The following is a 24,603-nucleotide window of genomic DNA, read 5'->3' as shown; positions in this document are numbered from 1 at the left end:
GTGAAGGGCAAACAAATCAACATTATGTTGGCCCTCAAAGTGCATCGGCCCACCGGGACAATCCCGGTGACACGCCTAATCAATCATGACGAGGACTTTTATTTTGACATATTCTAAAGAATTCCGAAGCCGGAAGTTACTGAAACGTGAAGTTCCGTGAAAGCTGCCTGGTCAACTCCTAATTCAAAACTTTACCCAGACTTATTTAACTGCATTTTTTACACTGTAAACTTACAGTCTCATCTTTAATTCCTTTCGGACACTTTACGCCAGCTCCAGACAACTGAAGAACCTTAGGAAAAGCTCCACATGGCGTTATTTTGGGCGAGAAAGCAGTGATTATTGAAGCCCTGTTGATCAGATCAGGCAGATATCGCAGAAGTGCAGTGTAAGCGGTGAGTTTCCTTCTCTCCACGCCTTAAAATATCCAACATTCACCATTTGACAATATTCGAATATTTAAAAACGTATTCGTGGTTATTGGTCTTTGGTCATTAAAATGGCTGATTTCCTTCTTTATATAATACACAGTCCGTCTCGTACTCGATTGAGCTGCCTAACGTTTACGTTTCCTAGACAGACATTTTTTTGGGTGCATTGTGTGATGTAGTTTATGTCTCTTTAATGTACAAATCTGAATGTGTTTGCATGTATTAGTGCCATGTTAGATTTATACTTTAACCTTTTGTCAACTGTGCCTGTTAACTAAGCTTTATAACGTTTAACCTAAAGAGTTTCGTTTTTGTTTGTCTTTCTTGATGGCTTATTATTACATCACACAAGAAAAGGGCTCTGTATCTATGGATCTTAACCTGTTATACTTCAACCCCATGGGACACAACAATATTTTAGTAACCCCATTCTTACAATTTTTTCCCAATGAAATGTGGAAACCCATCTAAAGTCATTTAGTGATAGTCATTTCATGTCCCAATTAGACTTTGGCCTGGATTTGACAGACAGGTCCACATCTAGAGCTTTGCATAACATGAAAGATGTACATTTGTCATAAAAAACAAGTATCCAAGCACCAATATCATTTTTTTATTTGATTTGCAGTAAGTTTTAATGAATTTTAAGTCATCTTGAATATTTGTTAAGGACCCCTGGTTGAGAAACACTGATCTGTATTTTTTATAAATGTTGATATAAATTCTCTGATAATTGACTAATGCCATTACATATGTATATGACTTCCTTTCTATAGCTGAACACAAACAAATACTTTTTTATTATTAAAATACAGTGCAATGTTATCTTACTATTTGGGAACCAACCTTGCGAAGCTCCAAAAGCACATCCATACATTAATAAAGTAATGACTCCAGTCAGTGTGTCAATCATAATCACGATTATTTTGTTTAAAATCATATCATAATTATTTAACACGATTACTCAGTGGCTTTGAATATGTGCATTTATTTTACATTTTTATTAAATAAGTGTTGCAATCGGCTACACGTGTCAAAGCAGTGGTGCCTTCGAAGTGCCTTACAAACGCGTTCCAGCAGCACACAATTTATTTTTTAATCGCACAATAAATGTTTTACCTTGATTGTCTTGTTTTTGTAATTGTTTGATTAAAAAACAAGTAATTGCACAGCCCTAGGTCTTCTGAAGCAAAACCATTCATGTTTTCAGCTTATTTAGTGATCGATAATTCTCGTATCGATGTCAACATAGAGATATTTGAGCTCAAATATTGTGGTACTTTGGTAATGTTGAATCTCATTGGTCACAACACAAGACATGCAAGAACCAATGAGAATCATTCAGTCTTATCAATGTGATGCCGTATTATAACAAGTGCTGATTTTTGTGTTTACAGTAATACAGAGCGTTTACTTCATAATCTGAAAATATATTAATTGTGTTCTCTTACACTTCACTTCAGGAGACATATATAAAATGTGATTTGCAATAATAAGTGCAATGAACAAGTTGGCCAATATTTATATATTAATATTTATTATTTCTTTATCAGTACTGTATTTACTCTATTTAATTCATTCTTTTCAATTCATTTGTCATTAAATCATTAATGATATTTTATGCATTTTTACTTATTAACACAATAGTTGTTTTTTAAACATGGTACCCGTTACGGTCACACGTCAATCAGAGTGAGCACGAGGACGTTTATTAGAATTGTTCCTTCGAGTAAAAGTTACAGGCATCACTGCACGCGGCAGCTTTGTTTTATATCAATAATCAACAATGGCACACAAGAAGTGTTTTTGGATGTAAGGAGAAGAAAATCTTTCCAAGTAAGCCAGCATAATGGAAACAGTGGATATAGTTTGTTTATCTGGGGTAGCTGCGGTTTGTTTAATGCTGGATTTCGTTGTAAAGTCCCAATCGGCAGTAAGTAAATGTCTGTGTTTTTTTGGCAGTCATGTAAATGACACAAGCATGTAGTGAATCATAAGTTATCCAGAGATAGCGGGGGTGTAATGTTTTGTGTGTGTTGTTTGCTCGTGACTCGATACTCCTGCAGTTCACCTCGAGGGGCTCGTGTTTTTCTAGAGCTTATATAAATCTGATAAAACTAAAGTCTCTTTGGAGATATAAAGAATGAAATACTACTCTATATGTACTCAATATTAACATGAGATGAGCAGAAACAGCAGAAAGTGTGTTATGGGAGCTTTAAATCGCTTTTTGTAGCAGGTCATCATTACATCTCACACCAACAGGAGTACGCACACTGTGCAAAAAACAATGCTTGTTATGAGTAGAGGTGTGAATCTTCACTAGTTCCTCGATTCGATAAGTTAACGATTCGATTCAATTCGATGTTACGATGCATCATGATGCATCAAGATGCATTGCATCCTTTTTTATTACTACACATTGCTACATTTATATTGATGAATGTAAGAAGGCAGATACAGTATGTAAACTTTTATTTTGTTTTCTTCGAGAAGTATACTAAAGTATACTACTTAATAGGAAACAAGACAAACTTGTTCTGTAAACATCAGACAACAGCAGCATTTAAAACTAAAACATTAGGAAAAACTAAAAGTGCATAAAACTGTCAATTAGTGTTTTTAAGTACTTAAGTACTTTAAGTGCATTTTTTATCACTCGTGTCTCACAACCCTCCGCCATTTTTTCTACCGCCACATACCTGTACGCGACGAATGACGTCAGCAGGCTATAATCGATTATGGGTTATTACTGCATCGATGCAGAATCGTCCACCCCCCGCATCGCGATGCATCGCACAATCGATTAATTGTGACACCCCTAGTTATGAGAATGCAAACACAAACCCAGACAAGACATCTGATCAAAATCAAAGCTATCTGATCTATAGAGCTCAATATATTTATATATAAAGCAGAGCACTAAAGAGAATAGATGTTTTGCTTATGCATACAGTAACACAATAGATCAGTCCTACATTTAGTTATGCACAAAATAGTTGCTTTAAATAAATTTGCTCTGTCATTTAACATACACATTTATTATCATTATATCTAAATGGCATTTGTGATTGTTTTTACAAGTTAATTCTGTTTCTTTAGCAGTTTGAAATTCTGATTGGTCATGCGCAGCATTGTGTGTGAAATACAATTTGACAGACATTATGCAAAATTATATTTACCTATTGTTCCTGGTAGCCTAGCCAATCACACGCTCCAGGCTACTTAAGCATTTCATGTTTTTTTTTGTGTTGAATTTGACAGTACAGTACTTTTGGCATGATGACATTAGAAAAAAATGCTTTGAGCGAAATGTTTTTCCCGTGTCTCGGGTTAGGCTTAAGTGGAAAAGCCTCAGGCTTCATGCTTGTCTGTTTAATAACAGTTGTAACATGAGAACTATTTTGACATTTAGAGACGGTGCTATAAATAGATTGCATGGATACCTGAAGAGTTACTGTAAGAAACTAATGGACAAATTAAACTATCCCGGGCAAATCCTGGACACATTTTCTATTAAAAAAATGGCTGTACAGAATGTATACCTTGTAATGCACTGTAAGTCACTTTGTATAAAAGCATCTTGCAAAAATGAAAATGCAAAATATATATTTTATTTGTTTAATGTGAATGTCATGTGATCGTTACACAAGACTCCATTGTATATCAGTAAATATGTATATAAGAACACATACATTGTGAACAGATGTTTTATGTTCTAATGAAATGAAATTACCAGATGAAGGTTTAATAAAAATGATCTAAAGCATTTTAAAGGGATAGTTCACCTATCTAGAACTTTATGGGCGGTTTCCCGGACAGGGATTAGACTAGTCCTATACTAAAATAAATGTACGAGCTGTCCAAACTGAAACCAACTTGTACTAACATATACTTAAAATACACTTTGTTTTGCCTCAAAATGCACATGAGTAAAGTTTTTAGTAAGGCATGTTTGTTAAAACTAGTTATGTTTCCTAATAAAACTAAGGCCTAGTCCTGGCTTATCCCTGTCCGGGAAACCACCCCTAAATGTTAATACAGTTTAAAATGTAAAATTTTTGCTATTGATGTTTGTTTGTTTATCTCTCACTCTTCTGTCTCAGCAAAAAACAGCAATGCTTATAATGCAATACATTTCATAAAGGATCTGAATGTGTTTTGCTTGTATTGGTGATTAATGTCTGTGTAATTTCTCTGTGTTTTAGGTGCTCTCTCTTTCTCTCTCAGGTCGATAAGATGACCGAGTATAAGTTAGTTGTAGTGGGAGCAGGAGGTGTAGGAAAAAGTGCTTTAACCATCCAGCTCATTCAGAATCACTTTGTGGATGAATATGACCCCACTATTGAGGTACGATATATGACATGACCTCATCTGACCTAGGGTTGCAAAATGACAGGAATTTTCAAGGCTGGAATCTTTCCATGGGAATTAACGGGACTATATGGGAACTTTTCCCCCTTTTTTTATTCATAAGAGATGCACCGATATGACTTTTTTTCACCGATACAGATAGCCGATTATTCAGACTATTATCTGCCGATACCGATAGTTTGGTGGTATATTAACTTGCATTAACTAAATTCTTAAGATTACATTTTCTGAATTATATTCATTCTTATGACAATTAATGTTGAACATTAGTGATGTTTCTTTACATTTTCTATACACGGAGCTCAAATTTATTGCATTTTCCTGTTCTCTTTTGATTGACAGGATATATCGGGCATGACTATTGGCTGTTTTAAAACGGATTATTGGCCGATATATCGGTGCATCTCTTATTTGTATTACCTTGCATGCATGTCTGCTTATGACCAAACAAAATGTTTATTTATGTTTGCATATGATATAGTTTCCACTTATCTTCCAGGATTAAGTTCCCATGGAAAGTTTCCAGAAATTTACCGGAAACGTTCTGCCCCTTTGCAATTCTAATCTCACCTCATATCTCCTAAAGCTGTGATTTTTTTTTTATTTTTTTTTAATAACTCTACTTATAAACCTTCTCCGCAGGACTCTTACAGGAAGCAGGTTGTGATTGATGGTGAGACGTGCTTGCTGGACATCCTGGACACTGCGGGTCAGGAGGAATACAGCGCTATGAGAGATCAGTACATGAGGACGGGAGAGGGCTTCCTTTGTGTCTTTGCCATAAATAACAGCAAATCCTTCGCTGATGTGAATTTGTACAGGTCCGTCAGCAAGCGTTTCAGCATTTATAAGTGTGCTATTTATCTGACCTGTTGATTTAAACGAACAGCGTGTATAATGTGTTTTTCAGAGAGCAGATCAAGCGAGTTAAGGATTCTGATGACGTCCCCATGGTCCTGGTCGGGAACAAGTGTGATTTGGTCAGATCGGTCGACACCAAACAGGCTCAGGAGCTCGCTAGAAGTTACGGCATAGAGTTTGTAGAAACTTCAGCCAAGACTAGACAGGTGAGAAAACCGGATTTAACTGGAAGTGTCGTGGAAATTAATTAGTATATGAATTCCTCACCTTTGTTATGACATGTTTGTGCATTACTCTTTCTACTCGCCTTTTCCAGGGGGTCGAAGATGCTTTTTACACCCTCGTTCGTGAAATCCGGCATTATCGCATGAAAAAGCTGAACAGCAGAGAGGACCGGAAGCAGGGCTGTCTGGGCGTGTCCTGTGAAGTCATGTGACTCTGATGTCCCGCCTCTTTATGTTTGTCTGCATTTTGTTAACTGGTCAGCTGGAAGCTGTATAACCACTGAAGGATGGATGATTTCGTGTGGTGTTTACTGTAAACCCTCATCATATCGCTCTCTGTAATGAGGATTTGCGCCTCCTGCTGGCTGAAAGGGATAAATGCACAACTGCTCATCTGATGCTGTCATCTGTTTACCTTTGGTTACATGTGATGATAAAGCCAAGCATTTAAGAGACTTTTGAGGCTTTGTGTTTTCACATCATGTAGTACTTTGGTTTTCCTTTGATAAATGTCAGGCATCTGGATTGAACATTGAACTTCTTCTGAGCCTTTACGAAGACAACAGTGCAAACGTGATCTTCAAACAACCTTTAGTTTGCATTAATATCTCATGGAAACACATTTAGGTAACATTTCACCCCAAAATTAACAAAAATATACCATTATGCCAAAACTGATGCCTTTGTAGATGGTTGCATTATCACGTTAGTTATTATTTTTTGCATTATAGTAGTAAAACAAATTTTTATTTATTGGATGTGGTTCTAAAAAATGTATTTTTAACTATCTTTCTTTTTGGTGTGAAATGCATTGAAACATGTTCTTGATAGTTTTATTTCCATTTTAGATGCTTTAATCCTTTAAATATGGTTTGATGTAACGCTATCATCATCATCATATATATCAATGTGGAAGCTGTTATGTAGTTTTAAAGGTGTAAAAATCACTGGTCTGATGTTGTAAAGGGCTCAGATAAAAAGAAATGCCTTTTAATCTGCAGGTATAATGCTCAGGAATACTGTGAACACAGATGAATTTCAGAAATGTGCCGTTATTTCTCTTTATCTTTTGTTTGTAGAGTTTATATAGCATTTTGCTTACCTATCAAATTCCCTTTCATGTTTTCCAGATGAGATTCAGCTTGGTTTTTTTTGGCATGCTTTGACACGCATACGTAACGTAATAAAACCGATGTAGTTTAGAGAGAGAAAAGCTGATGGAGTGATAAATGTGTCTGATGGATTTTACCAAATGGCCTTTTAAAGCAGTGTACAGCATGGCATCTTTTAGCTGTCCTAAATCTTTAAATACTGTCTTAAATCTTTAAATGAACTCTGTAATATTGTTGAGATCATGTGAGGTGTGGTTGCTCTGCCTGTAGATAAATAATTTCAAAGCTGAAATGATTTTTCATGTTCTTTACTATGGTTGCCATCTATCTACAAGTGTGCCTGTTTTCTTCAATGGTTAAATAATCTGCACTGTTCCTATTATTAGTGGTGTAATGGTGTTACATTTGGCCATCTGTCCTGAACGATGACACAACTGGGATGTGGTCGAGCGAAGACAAACTGTATGTTTACCATTACGTTAACAATCCTTATATCATTTTCAACAAACTTGATTTTTAATGTATTTGCTGTTAAGCACAATTTGTTCAGTCTTATCTCAATCAGATGTTCTGAAAATCATGCGAAAATGAACATTTCATGTTAAAACCTTTTTTGGGGGGATATTAATATGTAACAAATGTTTATGTTTCTATCGTATTACAAAATGTTTTACCAGTAAATCAATTGCAAACTGCACTTATTGTTTATATTTTTCTTTTGTGCATGTGTGTATTTGTGTATAATCTCCTTCAGTCTCGTTTCTCATCTGTGTACTTGTCACTTGAACCTGTCTGTCTTTTAAAACTTAAAATAGAGTTGAGCACACACAACCTTGGTGTCCATCCCATGGGTACGTGGCTCTGGTTACACTGGATTCTTAATATTGCACTGGTGCAGTGGTAAACGGTACACTTCCCACTAAAGAGGAACGGTGTCGGACCGGCGAGCATTCAGCTGGAAGAGCTATAGGGTCAAAAAACAGCCAACATGCCCAAAGTCAACGTACCTGGTGAGTGTTTTAATGTCTCGGGTGTTTGTTCTAACAGAAAATGCATGTAATGGATTTATAATGGATATATTTTGATTTGTTCATAATAAGTTAAGAAAACTACAAGAAGAGTTTTACATGTTGCATAAGTACTGGATGCCACGGCGGCACACGTATGGCATCTAGGAATGGGAGTGTCAGTATTATCATAACTACTAATTAGCCAATCACCTGTCCAAAGGGCTTAGGGCTAGATGGGATACAGCTATGGCACAAATCTCTCAAAATAGTTTGGGTGTAGGATTGCAATTAAAACAGCCGTTGAGATTTCACCAGATTTTGGCCTCTATCTCATTCAACTTGTGCTACAAATGCACTATGTAGTGTTTTTCTAATAATATTATTATTATAACCATTATTATATGTTCACTAAAATAAAAGTCTGTGATGATATTTAAGGGACTTCAAAGAGATGACAGGTGTTGAATTCTTGAATTGTGCCAAAAATTTGACATTTTAGTGAATGGTAACAGTGTAACAGAATGTGATACCATCTCATTAACACCAATGAAGTTCTGCTTCTCACTATTTAGAGACAAGAACACATCCCAGGCTACTTACTGTATGTAATTACTTTTTAAATTAATTTAATTTGGTGATGTCATCATGCATTCCTAAAATGATGGTAAACGGGCATCCCAGCAAGCAATTTAGCATTTAAAAGACACCTAATAGCTGTACAAACACAACCCAGATGTCTTAAACCAGGCAAAAATTAATCTGTCAGTGAATACTGAATAGACGTCATAGCCTAAAAATAAATGAAATTGCTGCCTCATGAGGCATTGACTTCAGCAGTACACTAAAAAATTAGTGGTTGCAATCAATTTATTTAAGCTACATTAAAACAAAAGTTTTTTGTTTTGTTTTTCTAATTTATTTATTTATTTTTTGTTGTTGTTTAAATGTAGCTGAAATAAATTGATTGCGACCACTTACCTAAAAAATGTAGTAAATTGAATGAATAATTTTTTTTTTGTGTATGAAGACAGCTCTGGGAAACACGTAAGGGATGGTGTGGAGGCAGCCGGTGGTTGTCGGGAGGTGGGCCCCGACAGTGTATCACACTGAAGGGGCTTATTTCGCGATAACTACAGGCTGACTCTACATTTTCCCGCTTATTACACGACTACTTGCTACATAAGAAAAAAACTGGACATGAATATGAATTTGAAACATTTTATTGGCATATTTGTTTTAAATTAACATTTTTATCCTTCCGCGAAACTTTGCACAGATGCATAAAATGATCGTAATACCTTATTAAGATCCGCTGCTTCATACTTGTCTGTCTCCATTTTTTCTCTTTTAGCCAGTCTTTGAGAAGTTTTAATGCCCATTCTGTATTTTTTTGTGTGTTGGCTTTGTAGCTGTCATGCTCTATTTTGTCAAGTTCAGTCTCAGTAAGCTCTCTGTGTCTTGTCGTTTTTCGTTCTTCTATCCACTGTTTAAATGTTTTGTTTTTTCCGTACATGTTAAAATTAATGTCAAAATTTTCCATTCTTAATTGTGGTTGTCCAGTGTTTGTCACAAGATGGCGCCAAACAGTAATCTTTGTTGGCGCGGAGGGATTTTAAACATACAAGTAGTACCGGCTATGCGTTATTACTTTGGAGCGGTTATTATTTGAAAAGAACGAACCTGCAAATGTCTCAACTGACCAATCAGAATCAAGCATTCCAGAGAGCCGTGTAATAAATTCGGACAGCCTTCATAGGCAGCTTAATGAATTTTAAGTTGACATATAAACAGAAAGCGTTTTTTTTTTGTTAACTAATCCTGTATTTGAAAACTAAAATACTAATTTCTCACTAGAAATGCAATGAAAAGGTGTAAAAAAGTAAACATAACTAAACTCTAGCTGTTTTTTTTAGCTGCCATTTTATTTTTTTTAACTCGACCAGGCTCAATCAATCACCTTCATTTTTCATATAGACTTTTAAATTATCACAAATATTAAATGTTGTGTCTAACAAAAGTTTACAACACATGTTTTCCAGCAACATTATCTTCAGATCAACACAACTTTTATGAATTTTGAAGACTAAATGCGTTTACTAGAAATGAAAAGCTAACCTTAGGCTACAAGCGACTACTTAGAGCTCTTTCAAATTTTATTAAACACGCATAAAAAATCATGCATGATGATGTTTAAGGTCCCCAATGTAGCAACTTGTTAGCACACTTGAAAAAATTATTCATTCAATTTACTAAATTTTTTGAGGTAAGTCGTTGCAATCAATTGATTTAAGCTACATATAAACAAAAGTTTTGTTTTGTTTTTTAATTTTTTTGTTTAAATTAGCTTAAATCAATCGATTGCGACCACTTAAATAAAAAAAAATAGTAAATTGAATTAATCATTTTTTTCTGTGTAATTGCCAATATAAAGAGACATAAAAGCTTTAAAAAGTCACGAGTGGGGGCGTTACTGGTGTGTTTTATGTCGTAGAATAAAACATGACACTATCTTGGGCTTATGTTAACTCAAAAATATCTTATTTAAGGAGTTTAACCAAAACCCCATTAAAAAAAGAATAAAACATTGACTTTGGGCTGATAGAACAGAAAAGGCTAAAATGGCAAATCTTTTTTGGCTTGATAATACATCATCCCTGCAGCACCCTCTCTATATTCTTGCACATATGCATGTGAAAGTTCTCATCTTTCCAAACGTTTTAATAAAACAATCACGAGCAGACATCTTCTACACGGCCCTCTTTTATCCTGTTGTGCACTGTTGTTTTGTTCTGACTCCAAGCAAACCTTTGAAAGCTTTTGAGAAGTGATGATGTATGAACGATGAGGGCTTGAAAATGTAAGAGACGAACTCTGTAGTCAGCAGACTCAAACAGGCTCGAGTGTCATGCTGTTGCCTGACGACTCATAACTCACCTAAAGTTTATTTCTGCATCATAAATGTCTGCAACTAAGCTCTGAAACTCAAGCATGTCCGTGCAGTCCAACCAATTTCTCGAGAAAGATATAAATTTGATTTATAACAGACCTCGACCGAATGATGCTGTTTTCCACACCCAAAGTAATCTGGTTTAATTCATAGACAGCGATTGGATATCAGTCAGGAATAGAAGCAGAAAAGGCCAAGTAATGTATCACGTGACTAATTGTATAACATCCATGTGATGGACTCATCTTCTGTTTCATTTAAGAAATGATTTTCTTTCAGAGGAACACAAAGAAGAAATGAAGAGTTTCGTTGCAAAACGAGATAACCACCGTTTTTTTAATTGTTCAGAAATCTCGTTTTTTGGTTGTGCATTCCAATTAATTTCAATTCAACTGCAGTTGGTTTGTTTTGATTTAAACCTTCATAACTTAAAAAATACAGCTAAGTAGCACCATAAAACAAAATAATAACATGATAACATGATAATAAACATGTTTTGACAAAAATGTTAAAAAATGGATTTATCTCATTTTGCAACGAAACTCTTCAAATAATGTTGGTCTTGAATCTTTCAAGCTTTAGAAAGGGATGAAGAGCCATCATACAAGTGGTCTTTGTGTCTTATGCACTATGTTCAAATCTTTTGAAGCAATATAATAACCATGTGTTGTAATACACAGCATTAAGTCAGTTTATGGAAGTCTTGACCTCCATGTTTGTTTCAGTTGGTGCATTTATTCAATTTCATAACATAAGAAGATGAATCTTTGGTCTTGTTTGTAAACTGATTTAAATTACATTTTACAATAGCTAAATTTGGGGAAAGGCAGCAAAGCACTCATTGCTAACATTTTGTTTCACCCCTTTACATGAAACGTGTGCCATGTCTGATGTCAGAAGAGAAGCGTAAGTATTGGGAGGAATCTTATAGGCCGATGATCGTTTGTGTGTTTGGAAGGGCGCGAGCATGAACTCATCGCTGGCAAGTCCAGATGGATACAGAAGTTTGGGGAACAATAACGTTTTTTATTTGTTTTTGTGCTCATTATCCATAACTAAATGGACATAAACCAGCTTTTTTGCATTACTATTCTTTATTTGATCTTTGTGGAAAGTGAACACAAACAAATAAAAGTGTGACTGTCTGTATGAAGAACACATGAATGTGAAGTACACAAGACATCTGAAACTTTATTGTGTTTTTGACATGTCAGGCTTTGATCGAGTTCTTACGATGTCAGAACTGTGTAAAAAAAAGTCATGGATGAAATAAGCATGACATACTTGACTTTTTCATTTTCTGTACTTCTATATTATAAATATACATTCAACCAATAGCATACAAATTTCTCACCAAATTGTCATCCTTTATCACTGTTATCACTTCATCTGGTTAACTAAAATTATTTTGACTTGCTCCCTACAGATCTATATCTGAGCACATATAAGTGATCCTGTCTAGGAAATCCAGACTAAAGTCTCATAATGTAATAATGAAATTTGGAGCATCATTGTTTAATCTAACAAATTGATTTCAATCTCTGACATGATCAGAATAGTCAATATTAAAGATATCATGGTAAACAGAAAAAAAGACTTCAGCAGGGTTTTCATGAACAGGGTTACATATAATACCATGCACATTATGTTTATTGTAAAATTGATATTCTGATCAGTTCGTCTGCATGCATAATTCCTCAAATGTTAATATGATGACAGCTCCAGTGTGTTTCTTACTAACTCGGTTAAACATTTGACTTTCTTTCCCTTTCAATGTTTGGATCTTCCTTCTCACTCTGTGGAATTGAATAAAGCGAGTAAGTACCAAAAAAAGAGATGGACTTGTTATATGCTTCAGTGTGTGTCCATCTACATATACACACATTTGATCATTTGTTTGTTTAGTTGCAATATTAAAATCTAAGCAAGCAAATGCCTGAATTACACTCTTTAAAATAAAGGTGCTTAAAAGGTTCCTTCACCACTTTTGGTTCCTAAAAGAGTCATTCAGTCGGTGCCTAAAAAAACCCTTTCTTTCTTACATTTTTATATTGTAAAGAGCCTTTTTCCGCTACAAATAAACTTTTGTGATACAGAAAGGCTCTTCAGATGTTTTGAATCCATTCAGTCAAAAATGGTTCCTGTACCTTTATTTTTAAGGGTGTATGTTGTTCTGTGTTGTTCAGCGTGTTTAATGGAGGTCTTTTAGTAGACCTTGTACAGAGGTTTATGTGTTTATTTAGTCATCGGCATTAAAATGTTATGATTTGGGTTATACTGGCGGTCGGTAATGTGTGTCTTGGCTTAATGTCATATTATTTTGGCTCATTTCTGCATGACAGATCACTGCTGGCATTTAAGCAATTCAGTAGTCGAGTCATTCTGAAATAGTGTCTACTTGTGCCAAAGGCATGGTCTGTACAGTCTTTAAAATAAAGGTGCCTAAAAGGTTCCCAAAGTGATGCCATAGAAGAACCATTATTGGTTCCTTAAAGAACCACTTAGTCAAAGAAACTTTGGGTTTATATATTTTTATGATCAAGAAAAATGCTTTTGTGAAACAGATGTTAAAACTTCTTTATATAACCATTTAGCCAAAACTGGATTCTCTGGGATCGTGAAGCACCTTTATTTTCAAGAGTGTAGTATGATTTCTAGTATGGTTAAAACATTGAGCTGTTTATTATGTAATCACAAGTTCACTTGTTTCTTCACCTTTCTGTTTACATTTGATGCTTAGATGATGATGTTCAGACCAAGATCATGTGGTCTCATCTTTAGGACTTTCTGGAGTGCAGTGTTTGGTGCTTTAATGATTCATTTGAATGTGTGCGTGTGTTCAGAGACTGATGATCATATGCGAGCGATCGCTGAGCGGGTCTTCGCTTCAGAGACCAAAGATGAAGATGTCCGTGAGGAGATCTCTCTGTTCGGTGTGGCTGATGACTGTCCAATCCTAAACCAGGAGATGGCAGATCATGTGGCCCATGATGATGACGTAGAGAAGCGGTCAGTTTACAAATTACAATATGTGATCTGAGAAATTTTGAGATTATGAGCAATAATATCATTATTACAGTTTGCTTTCAGTCTTTGTCATGACCTTGCCGTTTATTCTAAAGATATCAAGATAAAATTGTCACTCAATGTTCTTTACATTATGTTGAAGGATTTTATGTAGAAAACTCATTCTCCTGAAATGCATTTAAATACATACGCCAAACTCCACTTTTTGCATGCATTTGATACGCTAGTTTTTTTGCGCATCTTTTTGTGTTGTTTTATGTATTAGTTTCTCATTATTTTTCTGTTTTTTAAACCATTTTCGCTTGGGTTTAGGGTTAGTTTTGGAATTTGCTTTGGGATGTCATTTAATACATGGGTATCTCTGTGTTTTTGTCTATTTTTAAACCATGGTCGCTTGAAGATGGGGTTAGAATTGGGGTTTGGGTTAGGATGTTATTTTATGTAACAAAAAGTTGCTCTAATCCCAAACCCAAGCAACAATGGTAAAAAAACTGAAAAAAAAATAAAACCAATACATAAAATTACACGAAAAGATTAAGTTAACAGGAAGGACTGGTGTATCATATGCATGCAAAATTAGCGTATTTAATGCACAACTTTTCACACTGCATGCTTTTAATATTGTACACCGCAAAAATAAAAATGGGCTGAGAAAATAATTTTTCACAAACAATAACTTAAGCTGAGTTTTTACAGACTGTGTCCCATTTATTTATATATGCATTATCATATTTATTTGTGAAAAACATGTTGTCTAAGGGGCCAGCAATAAGCATACTCTACAAAGCTATGTTTACAGGTAGGAATAGAGTTCAAACTAGGAGAAATAAAGTAGAGAAGTACAGTATAATCTTATATTCTTATCTTTATTCATTTCCTCCACAGTATGAAGCTTATGAACCGCGCTCAGCCCCTGTTAGATGACAAGCCAACCTATTTAGAAGTGCCTCACTTCCAGAGAGTGTCCATCACTGGAGACTACGCTGCTGGGGTACGCTCCAATATTTCACTTTCGGGAATGCCCGTGCTGACATACAGGGGTTAGGTCATTTCTACACTGAAGGATGGCCATTACAACCTCGACAATATTTATACAGTCAGTGATTAATGAAAAAATTTCCAATGTTCACCAAATCTGTTATGCAACAGTTATACAATGTTCACATTTGCATGTATCGTGTTGCCCAGCCATAACCACGACCTTTGCATGTAGATGAGCCACAGAAATAGATCACCCAGAAGGATCTCCATCTTAGCCGGTGGAGACCGGTCCTGGATTTGGTTTCCTGAAATCTATATCTGATATTTAAAGAGGGAATATAGGAGAGGTAGAGAATTTGTCTTGCCTGTGCTCATTCCATTCATCAGTTCTGGCAAGACCTCAACAAATCCATACGATAGTGTCTATATAGATGTCAGCGTCATGCGCCATATGATCCAGAAATGTGTTCGATCCAAAGGGAACATGCATACTGATAAAACATATATTGATGAATTGCATGAAATTGCAAGTTGCTTTGGATAAAAATGTGATGCCAGCTGCATAAATGTTGTCTTAAGTTACCATGCCAAAATTAATTTTGTTGTTTTTGCAATGGTGCATGGACCGTATATCATTATTTCCTCAGTCTCTTTATTAGAATACAATAAATGGTAACAAACCAGAAAATACAGGAAATTTGTATGTGGTATTTAAAAAAAATTTGAATAAAATTAAAAGCTGAATTGTGAAGTATTTAGTCACACATTTCTTTGTTGTTATAAACACCAAGAAATATATTTTGAGGAATGTTTATAACCAAACCGTTCATGAGGCCCATTCACTTCCATAGTATTAATTTCCTACAATGGAAGTGAATGGTGCTCATGAAACATTCCTTAAAATATCTTCCTTTGTGTTAATCACAACAAATAAATGTTTCCAGGTTTGTAATATCATGAAAGTGAGTAAATTATGATTTTTTGTAAACTATCCCTTTTAACCTAATTGACTTCAGTCTCTTCAAAAGAGTTCAGAGGTGTGTTAAGTGCCAAGAGAGCTTTTTTTGTTTGTTTTTTATTTTGCATACATACAGTATTTTCTTTATATAGTAAATATGGTTGGTCAATAAAGCTTTGCATTGGCCTAATGCACAATACCGTGGCCTGGTCACAGAATTTTTCGCCAATTTTTCTGTGGCATTCTCACGGATCTCCGCATTTTTCTGTGGCTCTGCGATGGATTTTCTTTTCCGCGGCATTCTCAAGGATTGGTTACTCAACTGTTTTGTCCTATTTTCTTACCATTGTCGCTTCGGTTTAGGGTTAGATTTACAAAAAATGACATCCCTACCCAAACCCAACTCTAACGCTAACACCAGGCGACAATTGTTTAAAGTTTAGAAAATATAAAAGAATACATTCGAAAAAATAATATAAACCAATACCTAAAGTGACATACTAACGCAAACACCAAATCTAACCCTTAACCAATGCGACAATGGTTTGAACATAGAAAAAAGCAGTTGAGTAACCAATCCGTGAGAATGCCACAGAAAAGAAAGTCAGTCGCAGGGCCACGGAAAATGTGGAGATCTGTGACTATCCCACAGACCTTTGTGAGATCATGTTGGTTAAAGATTTTTTTAACGCTGTATTACAGGTGACCATGGATGACTTTGAGCTGGCTTGTAAGGGTCTGTATCGTGCACTGACCATCAGAGAGAAATACATGAAAATGGCCTTCCAGAGATTCCCCATCACCCCATCTCAGTTTTTACGCAAGATTGAAGGAGAAGAGTGGAAGCCTGAAGATCAGGTGCTTCCAGGTGATTACCAACACTTTTGTAATGTTGAATGAACTGAAATGTAAGCACAACAGGGTGAACATTAGAGTATTTATTTGTCTTTCAGTCTTTACTCCTCCTCCGAAGGCTGACGAGGATCCTTTTGACACTAAAAATCTTCCTGGAAACATCGGCTACGTTGCTCGTATGAAGGATGGTGTTATCTACGTCTATAAAGACGCGGCGTCTGCTGATAAACACCAGCCTCTGAATCATCCCGGTCCAGACCTCGTGACTTTTATCGACGATATGAACTTCCTTATCGCCTTGATTGCTCAGGGCCCAACGTGAGTCCTTCATTTGGATGCATCAGCACTCGGCATCCATTTACATTTATGCCTGTGGCAGATGAGATGCTTTTATTCAAAACGACTTACAAGACATACATTGTATCTGTGTGTGTATTTTCTGATAATCAAACTCATGACCTTTCATCATTTGGAAAGGTTAGAGTTCTTGAATCGGATTCAATTGTCAGTTTAGATAATGTTGTAACAATTTTGTATAATAAAAAATAAAATACATACAATGTTTAATCACATTTAATCTCATGGGAATTCATACACATTTACAACGTTGGCTGATTCATATGCAACAAAAAATGTACAAAATACAAACAATAGAACAACTTATGGTTATTAGAAAACAACAACAATGAAACCCTTACCCCTAACCTCAATGTCACAGAGATGAAAGCAAATCGTACAAAACAATTTGCCACCTCGTAGAAAATCTGCACAAATTGCAAGAAAGATTGCGTTGATTTAACTTTTCATGTCTTTTTATGCTGTGCCTCTCAGAAAGACATACACGCATCGGCGTCTGAAGTTCCTGATGTCAAAGTTCAACGTGCACGAGATGTTGAACGAGATGGAGGAAATGAAGGAACTGAAGAACAATCCCCACAGGGACTTTTACAACTGTAGGAAGGTACAACTCAAATCTTAAAATCAAACACACATTTAGATTTGAGACTGTGATGTATAGCTATAGTGTAAAGTCTCCTCCAGACGTATAATGGACAAATTTCAGCAGATTCCTCCTATTTGCAATTTAGTTTCAACGCTAATGTTGTTTTGTCCCTGCTTTAGGTCGATACTCACATTCACGCTGCCGCCTGCATGAACCAGAAGCATCTTCTGAGATTCATCAAGAAGTCCTACCGCGTGGACGCAGAACGGGTGGTGCAAGTTTTGAAGGGCAAAGAAGTGACTATGAAGGAACTTTTTGAATCTCTTAACCTGCATCCATATGATCTGACTGTAGATTCCCTGGATGTGCATGCTGTAGGTATCACACAAACTGTTCACAAGTACAAATAATACACATATTTACTGTAAATTTACATTTATGCGTGTGGCAGATGTGCTTACAGTGTTTATTCTTCTTCTTCACGCAGGGCCGTCAAACCTTCCAACGCTTTGATAAATTCAACGCCAAGTACAATCCTGTGGGAGCCAGCGAGTTGCGTGATCTTTACCTTAAAACTGAAAACCACATATCTGGAGAATATTTTGCAACCATAATTAAGGTATGAGCAATTCCAGTGCAATGGATGTGACATTTGTAGTCAAAACTTGAAATATAATTTCTTAGAGAATGCATTTATTACCTATATATTGAACCATCTGTTTATATTTCCCTAAACCTATGAACCAGACATCAGATCAGATCTATTATTTATACGTTTTCTATTTAAGATGAGGGAAACATGCATGATCACGGATCTATCAAAAAAAGAAAAAAGTTTTTGTAGACAAATACTTTGTAGGAATTATGTGCAATAAAATGCACAAAATAGAATATCCAACAAATGGAAAACATTTTATAAAACAACGTGACATTTCTTGTGATATTTTGCACTTAGGCCTACTTAACTAAGTTACTTGCAATTACTTTTGCACTTCATTAAAAAATAATTTTAAAAACTTGAACAGAGACTTGCATGGATATTTAAACTTCCAAATATTGAAATCTGAGATAACAATATAGTTAAAAACTTTACTTTTCATGATAAGGTTGATACTGTATGTTTTGTGCTAGCAAATCAGATCCATTGCAAATATTCATTGAGTTATAAAGGTGCATTATAGACGGTTTCAGGGGCAACAACATAAACTAGCAGCTTTTGTGTCCCAATATTAACTTTGGGTAGACTCGATAACAACAAAGTTCCTCTAGAGTTGATTATTACTAACAAGCAAAATAAATAACCAGTAAATTACCTCAAATCACAGCTAAAGCGTATCAACCATTACACGGAGCTCACTTTACTGTGTAAAATAAATGTATACAAATCTACACTTCCATGAATTCTTGCTTGCCTGCCAAATCTCTCTTCACAGCGTTGATCCATATTCACCGTCTCCCCTCATCTTTAGGAAACCAAAACATTTTTTATTTTCCACAATATAAACAATTTCTTCCAGAAGTAACTTTAGCCACTAGTCAGAACAATAAACAAACACAGACCGAAAGAGACAAATCATAAAAATCAGACTTTTTTCATGTTTAAGTGCTGTAACTGGGACTCCAGTGCTTCTATCAACCTAGAAAATGTGAAAAAGATCAACCCAGTAACTTAGTTATGGTAAACTATTCTCTGCAAGCATGTGAAAAAATAGCTAAAATTAGTGAAATTTAGCTCCCCTTGTGATGTCAGAATGGGATCTTATTATAATAATACGACCCCTTAATCTTCACTATCCAACCACAGCACTGTCAAGTAGTGTAGAGATCAGCTCATTTGCATTTTAAAGCACACACCCAAAAATTGCACATTTTTGCTCGCATCTACAAAGTGTCAATTTTAACATGTTATAATAAATGATCTGTGGGCTATTTTGAGCTAAACTTAACATATGTACTCTGGGGACAACAAAGACATCTTAAAAAGGTCTGGTGAAATGTCCCCTTTAACTTCGGGCCAGGCGCGTAACCGTGACATGCATTAAGTTGTGTGTGTTCATGCATCATGCTTCATTTGCATTAATGAGAATTCAGTCAAACCTTTTGTCTGTCTGTAATGTCATAGGAAGTGGCGAGTGATCTAGAAGATGCCAGATATCAGTACGCAGAACCCAGACTGTCCATCTATGGCTGTAACCCTAATGAGTGGACTAAACTTGCCAACTGGTTTAACAAACACAGAGTCCTTTCACCTCAATTCAAGTGGATGATCCAAGTTCCCAGAATCTAGTATGTATACCTGTTTAGCTGCCTAGCTCTTCATGCAGACTGCTCAGTGTAACACGACTTTTACCCATAACATTATACAGTCTTATAACAAACAATCATCAACCACTATGACTTTTACATTTATGCATTTGGCAGACACTTTTATCCAACACAACTTTTTTGAGTGCATCAGTATGTGTGGGAATCAAACCAGAGACTTTTGCACTGTTGACACAGTTTACAAAGTGTCTTTATTACAATACAGACAATATGTTTATGGATTTGGCAGATCTGCTTTTATCCAAAAATGACTTGGAGTGCATTATCAACACATGTGTTCCCGGGGATCAAACCCACAACCTTCTGAGTTGTTAACACCATGCTCCATCATTGAGCTATAACAACAGTACATATCTGTTATTTTCCCATTAGTGACATTTTCAGGGGAAAGAAGTTTGTGCCACATTTTGGAAAGATGTTGGAAAACATCTTCCTTCCAGTTTTCCAGGCCACCCTTGACCCACAGTCCTACCCGGAGCTCAGCATCTTCTTGAAGCATGTAAGTGAGAGAAAATCAACTTTCAGTGCATTACAATTTATACATTTCATCAGTATGTGTGTAATGTAGATATGATTACGAGTACTGCAGAGTTACAGAGCTAGCGGCTGTGTTAACTAATCCATACTTGTGTTGTGTCTTGAAGCATATCACAGGCTTTGACAGCGTAGATGATGAGTCCAAACACAGCGGTCATATGTTCTCCACAAAGAGCCCTAAGCCCGAGCAGTGGGACATGCCCAAAAATCCATCATACTCTTATTGGATTTACTACATGTATGCAAACATCACCCGGCTCAACCAGCTTCGCAAGTAAGTATTTTTTTAATCGTTTAAATGATAAAGGCACATTCAAACAATGCATATGAGGTTATTATAACAGTTGCATTCAGATGTAGGTTTACTGTGAACCTATTGTGCAAATGTCTTATGGCACCATTAGATTTGTTGTTTTGCAATGGCATAATGACCATATATGATTATGTATGATTGCCAGAGACAATACAGGAAATTTGTATGCCATTTTAAGATTCAGAATTAAAGTGTGATCTCCCCCTTACACTTGAGCAATAGGATCCTGCAACATCTCTTAAACCTAAGTGAAATGACTTCAGGACCAAATACAGACTTTAACCTTTTTTAATTGTGTGTACATATTACCTGTATTTTCTATTTGTATAGCTAAAAATAATCATGGACATGATGAAACTTATATGTGTGTTTGGTTTTCAGGGAGAGAGGCATGAACACATTCCAGTTCAGACCTCATTGTGGAGAAGCTGGAGCCATAACCCATCTGCTGGCCTGTTTCATGACTGCTGACAACATCTCTCATGGTCTCAACCTCAAGAAGAGTCAATGCATCACTCACCCTGACCAATAGGGGGCATCCTTTACCTTTTCTCTTTCTAAAACATACTGCACTGTAAACAATTATCTGCAGTCTTTTTTTGTTTAATCAACTCAACAAGTCATTTCAACTTACTATTATTTATCCTGACTAGAGAAGAGTTGTTATAACTTATAAAATATAGGTGAAATATGTCAACTTCATTTTATAAGTTAAAGCAACTCATCTCTAGTCAAGGTTAAATAAGGCTGCAAATAATAAAAAAGATACATAATGCACATATCAGTCTGCTACATTGTTGAAACATTTGTTAACAAATGAGAAACTAAAATTTATTTTATTGATCTTTATTTAACTAAACATACTAAGATATAACAAAAATCTCTTTTATAAAAGCATTATTTAAAAACAAAAACACAGAAAGAAGACCGTGTTGACATCTTAAAACCTCAGTTTTTCGTGATGTTTCTCAGTTTGATGTTTTGGACATTTCCTGGTTTGGTCATGTAAGTGTTGTGTAGACATTATGTGGTCATATATGCATAGTGTGTGTGTGGTAATGCTATCACATGACATTTCTGTTTAAAGAGTGACACAAACCCCTCCTTGTGAATTGACATTATAGAAAAGACAAAACAATGATGGATAGTTTTGGTCTGTTTATGCTGTGACTTAAAGGAACAGTTCACCCACACTGAAAAGAATGATTCATTGAATTTGATCGGTTTTTTTGGGGTGAGTGGTTGCAGTCAATTTGTTTAAGCTAGATTTAAACAAAAGTTGTATATTTTATTTTACTTTACTAATCGTTTTTGTTTAAATGTAGCTTGAGTGGGTTGATTGCGGCCACTTGCCTTGGAGGGATTGATTAAATTCAATGAATCATTTTTTTTCAGGGCAGAATAAATCTCATCATTTACTCATTTATATCATTCCTGAATAACTTTGTCTTCTCTCATCCAACCATTAGGTTTAAATGAACCTACGCCAGGCCTAATCACAACAGACATTTCCCCAATAATCAGACATTTTTAATATGCATAAATAATATAACCCTGAATGTTTGGTCGCCCCAATATTCAAGTTGTGGTTACAGCCTGGGATGTTTCATGTACACAGATAAGGGGCTGTCAAACTTCAAAAAGGCAGAATAAAAGTCCTGTAAAGTGAACTATTTAACTTTTTCATGTTTGAAACTGTCTATAACAGAATGAGATTTAATTCAGTGACCATGTATTGCCTATCTTTCCACAGAGTCCGGTCCTACAGTATCTGTATTATCTGGCCCAGGTTCCCATTGCCATGTCCCCACTCAGCAACAACAGTCTGTTCTTGGAGTATAACAAGAATCCTCTGCTGGAGTTTCACAAGAAAGGTCTGATGGTGTCTCTGTCCACCGATGACCCCATGCAGTTCCACTACACTAAGGTCCACACTTTCTTGCCATTAACTCAATGAATTAAAATATTTTTTATATAAAGATATTTTACACTTTCCTTGTTTGTTTTCATAATCATTGCATTGATCTGCTGTCATCAATAGGAGCCTCTTATGGAGGAGTACGCTATTGCAGCTCAGGTTTTCAAGCTCAGCACCTGCGACATGTGTGAGATCGCCAGAAACAGTGTTCTCCAGAGCGGATTATCTGCTGAGGTGACATCACATGACTTCAACATCACAGTTTTATTAAAAATTAACAGACGTGGCTTCTGGTTAGTCTTAGACTAAAACATGTGATTGAGCTATCTCAACTTGAATGACAGATCTTACTGATGATTATGACATGCATATATTTACTGCCATTTTTACTGTACAATCTATATTGACAAGATATATGTAGAGACTTCTGCTACAATACAGCTTAAATTATTTATATTCAATGATGCAGTTTCCCGAACAGGGTTTAGATTAGTCCAGGACTAGGCCTTTATGTATGAAGACATTTAAGTAGTTTTTACAAACGTGCAAATTCTTGTGTGCATCTTGAGACAATACAATGACACTGATATATGTTATGATACATCAGTACAAGGTGTTTTAAAATGAAGGTAGCTCAAACATGCATTTTAGTCTGGGGCTAGGATAAAACCTGTCCAGGAGACCACCAAAATAAGCAAACCTGTTGTGCAGCTCAGATATGTCTGTTTTATCTTGAACAGCCTGACATTGGTTTAATAAGTTAGATTTAGGGATATTATCTAATTTTCTAACTCATGGCAGATGAGTGGAGCATTTTGGAAACCTAGAAAATAAAAGTCATCAACTTACGGTGCAGAATTTACACAGCAACTTTGTTTAACTTGTAATGTGTGACAATCTATAACGTTAAATAATAAATGATAATCACACTGCAATAATAATCTTTTTATCACACAAACAGGAGAAGGTAAAGTTTCTTGGTGAGAGCTACCTGAAGGACGGTCCGGAGGGCAATGACATCCGCAAAACCAACGTGGCTCAGATTCGCATGGCCTACCGCTACGAGACCCAGTGTTATGAGCTTAATCTTATCAAACAGGGTCTGATGGCTGACTAAAACACACACACTCTCCCTTCATTATGTCTAAAACATTTCTGCTATCATTTAACATGTTTTTAAATGAGGACGACATTCAAAAATGGCCTTCTTGTACAGGTGTCTGTGTATGGCTTGTCCAATCTTGTGTCTTACCTTTAACACTGTTTTACTGCAGTATGTTTACATCTCCTTTGTGCTTTAATGTATTTTTGTTTTTGTCAAAACTGCTACAAGAAAGAGTTGAAATAATAAATAATATAAGTTTAAAAACACATATGCCTTTTTTAAGTTGTAGTTCACCCAAAAATGTTTACTTATGTAGTAGACTTTTTCCTATAAACATCAATCCAATTATTATTCACTGGAAATCTTCTTGGCCACCATGGAAAGTAGATTTGTGTCATGAGAGACTGCACATAAAGACAAACTGATTCCCCAAAACAAAATTATTTGTTTTGTTGTATTTTTATTATGCTGTGTATTTTACAGCTCATGGTCACCATATGCTTTAACACTACTGAAAAATCCAGCAAAGACCAGCATAAGCTGATAGCTGGTTTTAGCTGGTTTAAGATGGCAGTAGCTGGTCCTCCCAGCCTGTCAAAGCTGGTGGGTCAGCTGGTCTTCCAGACTGACCAGCAAAGTCCAGCTAGACCAAAGTGACCAAAACACAGCTAGACCAGCTTGC

The 24,603-nt window shown here is 35.7% G+C and overlaps 2 protein-coding genes across 2 annotated transcripts; both read left to right on the top strand.

The window, feature by feature from the left end:
- The first annotated feature begins 113 nt into the window (after positions 1-113).
- On the top strand, positions 114-7,699 carry nras (NRAS proto-oncogene, GTPase). Its single transcript, XM_055167448.2, has 5 exons — positions 114-395; positions 4,640-4,781; positions 5,448-5,626; positions 5,716-5,872; positions 5,983-7,699. The coding sequence occupies exons 2-5, from the start codon at positions 4,671-4,673 to the stop codon at positions 6,100-6,102; spliced, it is 567 nt and encodes a 188-aa protein (XP_055023423.2). The 5' UTR covers positions 114-395; positions 4,640-4,670; the 3' UTR covers positions 6,103-7,699.
- Positions 7,700-7,860: 161 nt separating this feature from the next.
- Positions 7,861-24,187, top strand: ampd1 (adenosine monophosphate deaminase 1 (isoform M)). The gene is made up of 15 exons (XM_073868172.1): positions 7,861-8,012; positions 13,803-13,968; positions 14,872-14,977; positions 16,628-16,793; positions 16,879-17,098; positions 17,612-17,741; positions 17,903-18,097; positions 18,211-18,342; positions 19,846-20,009; positions 20,421-20,547; positions 20,693-20,859; positions 21,280-21,404; positions 22,656-22,825; positions 22,940-23,050; positions 23,778-24,187. The coding sequence occupies exons 1-15, from the start codon at positions 7,991-7,993 to the stop codon at positions 23,931-23,933; spliced, it is 2,157 nt and encodes a 718-aa protein (XP_073724273.1). The 5' UTR covers positions 7,861-7,990; the 3' UTR covers positions 23,934-24,187.
- Positions 24,188-24,603: the final 416 nt, after the last annotated feature.

Source organism: Misgurnus anguillicaudatus, chromosome 5 (genome assembly GCF_027580225.2).
Source record: "Misgurnus anguillicaudatus chromosome 5, ASM2758022v2, whole genome shotgun sequence".
Classification (NCBI taxonomy): Eukaryota; Metazoa; Chordata; class Actinopteri; order Cypriniformes; family Cobitidae; genus Misgurnus; species Misgurnus anguillicaudatus.
This window is presented reverse-complemented; position numbering and strand designations above follow the sequence as displayed.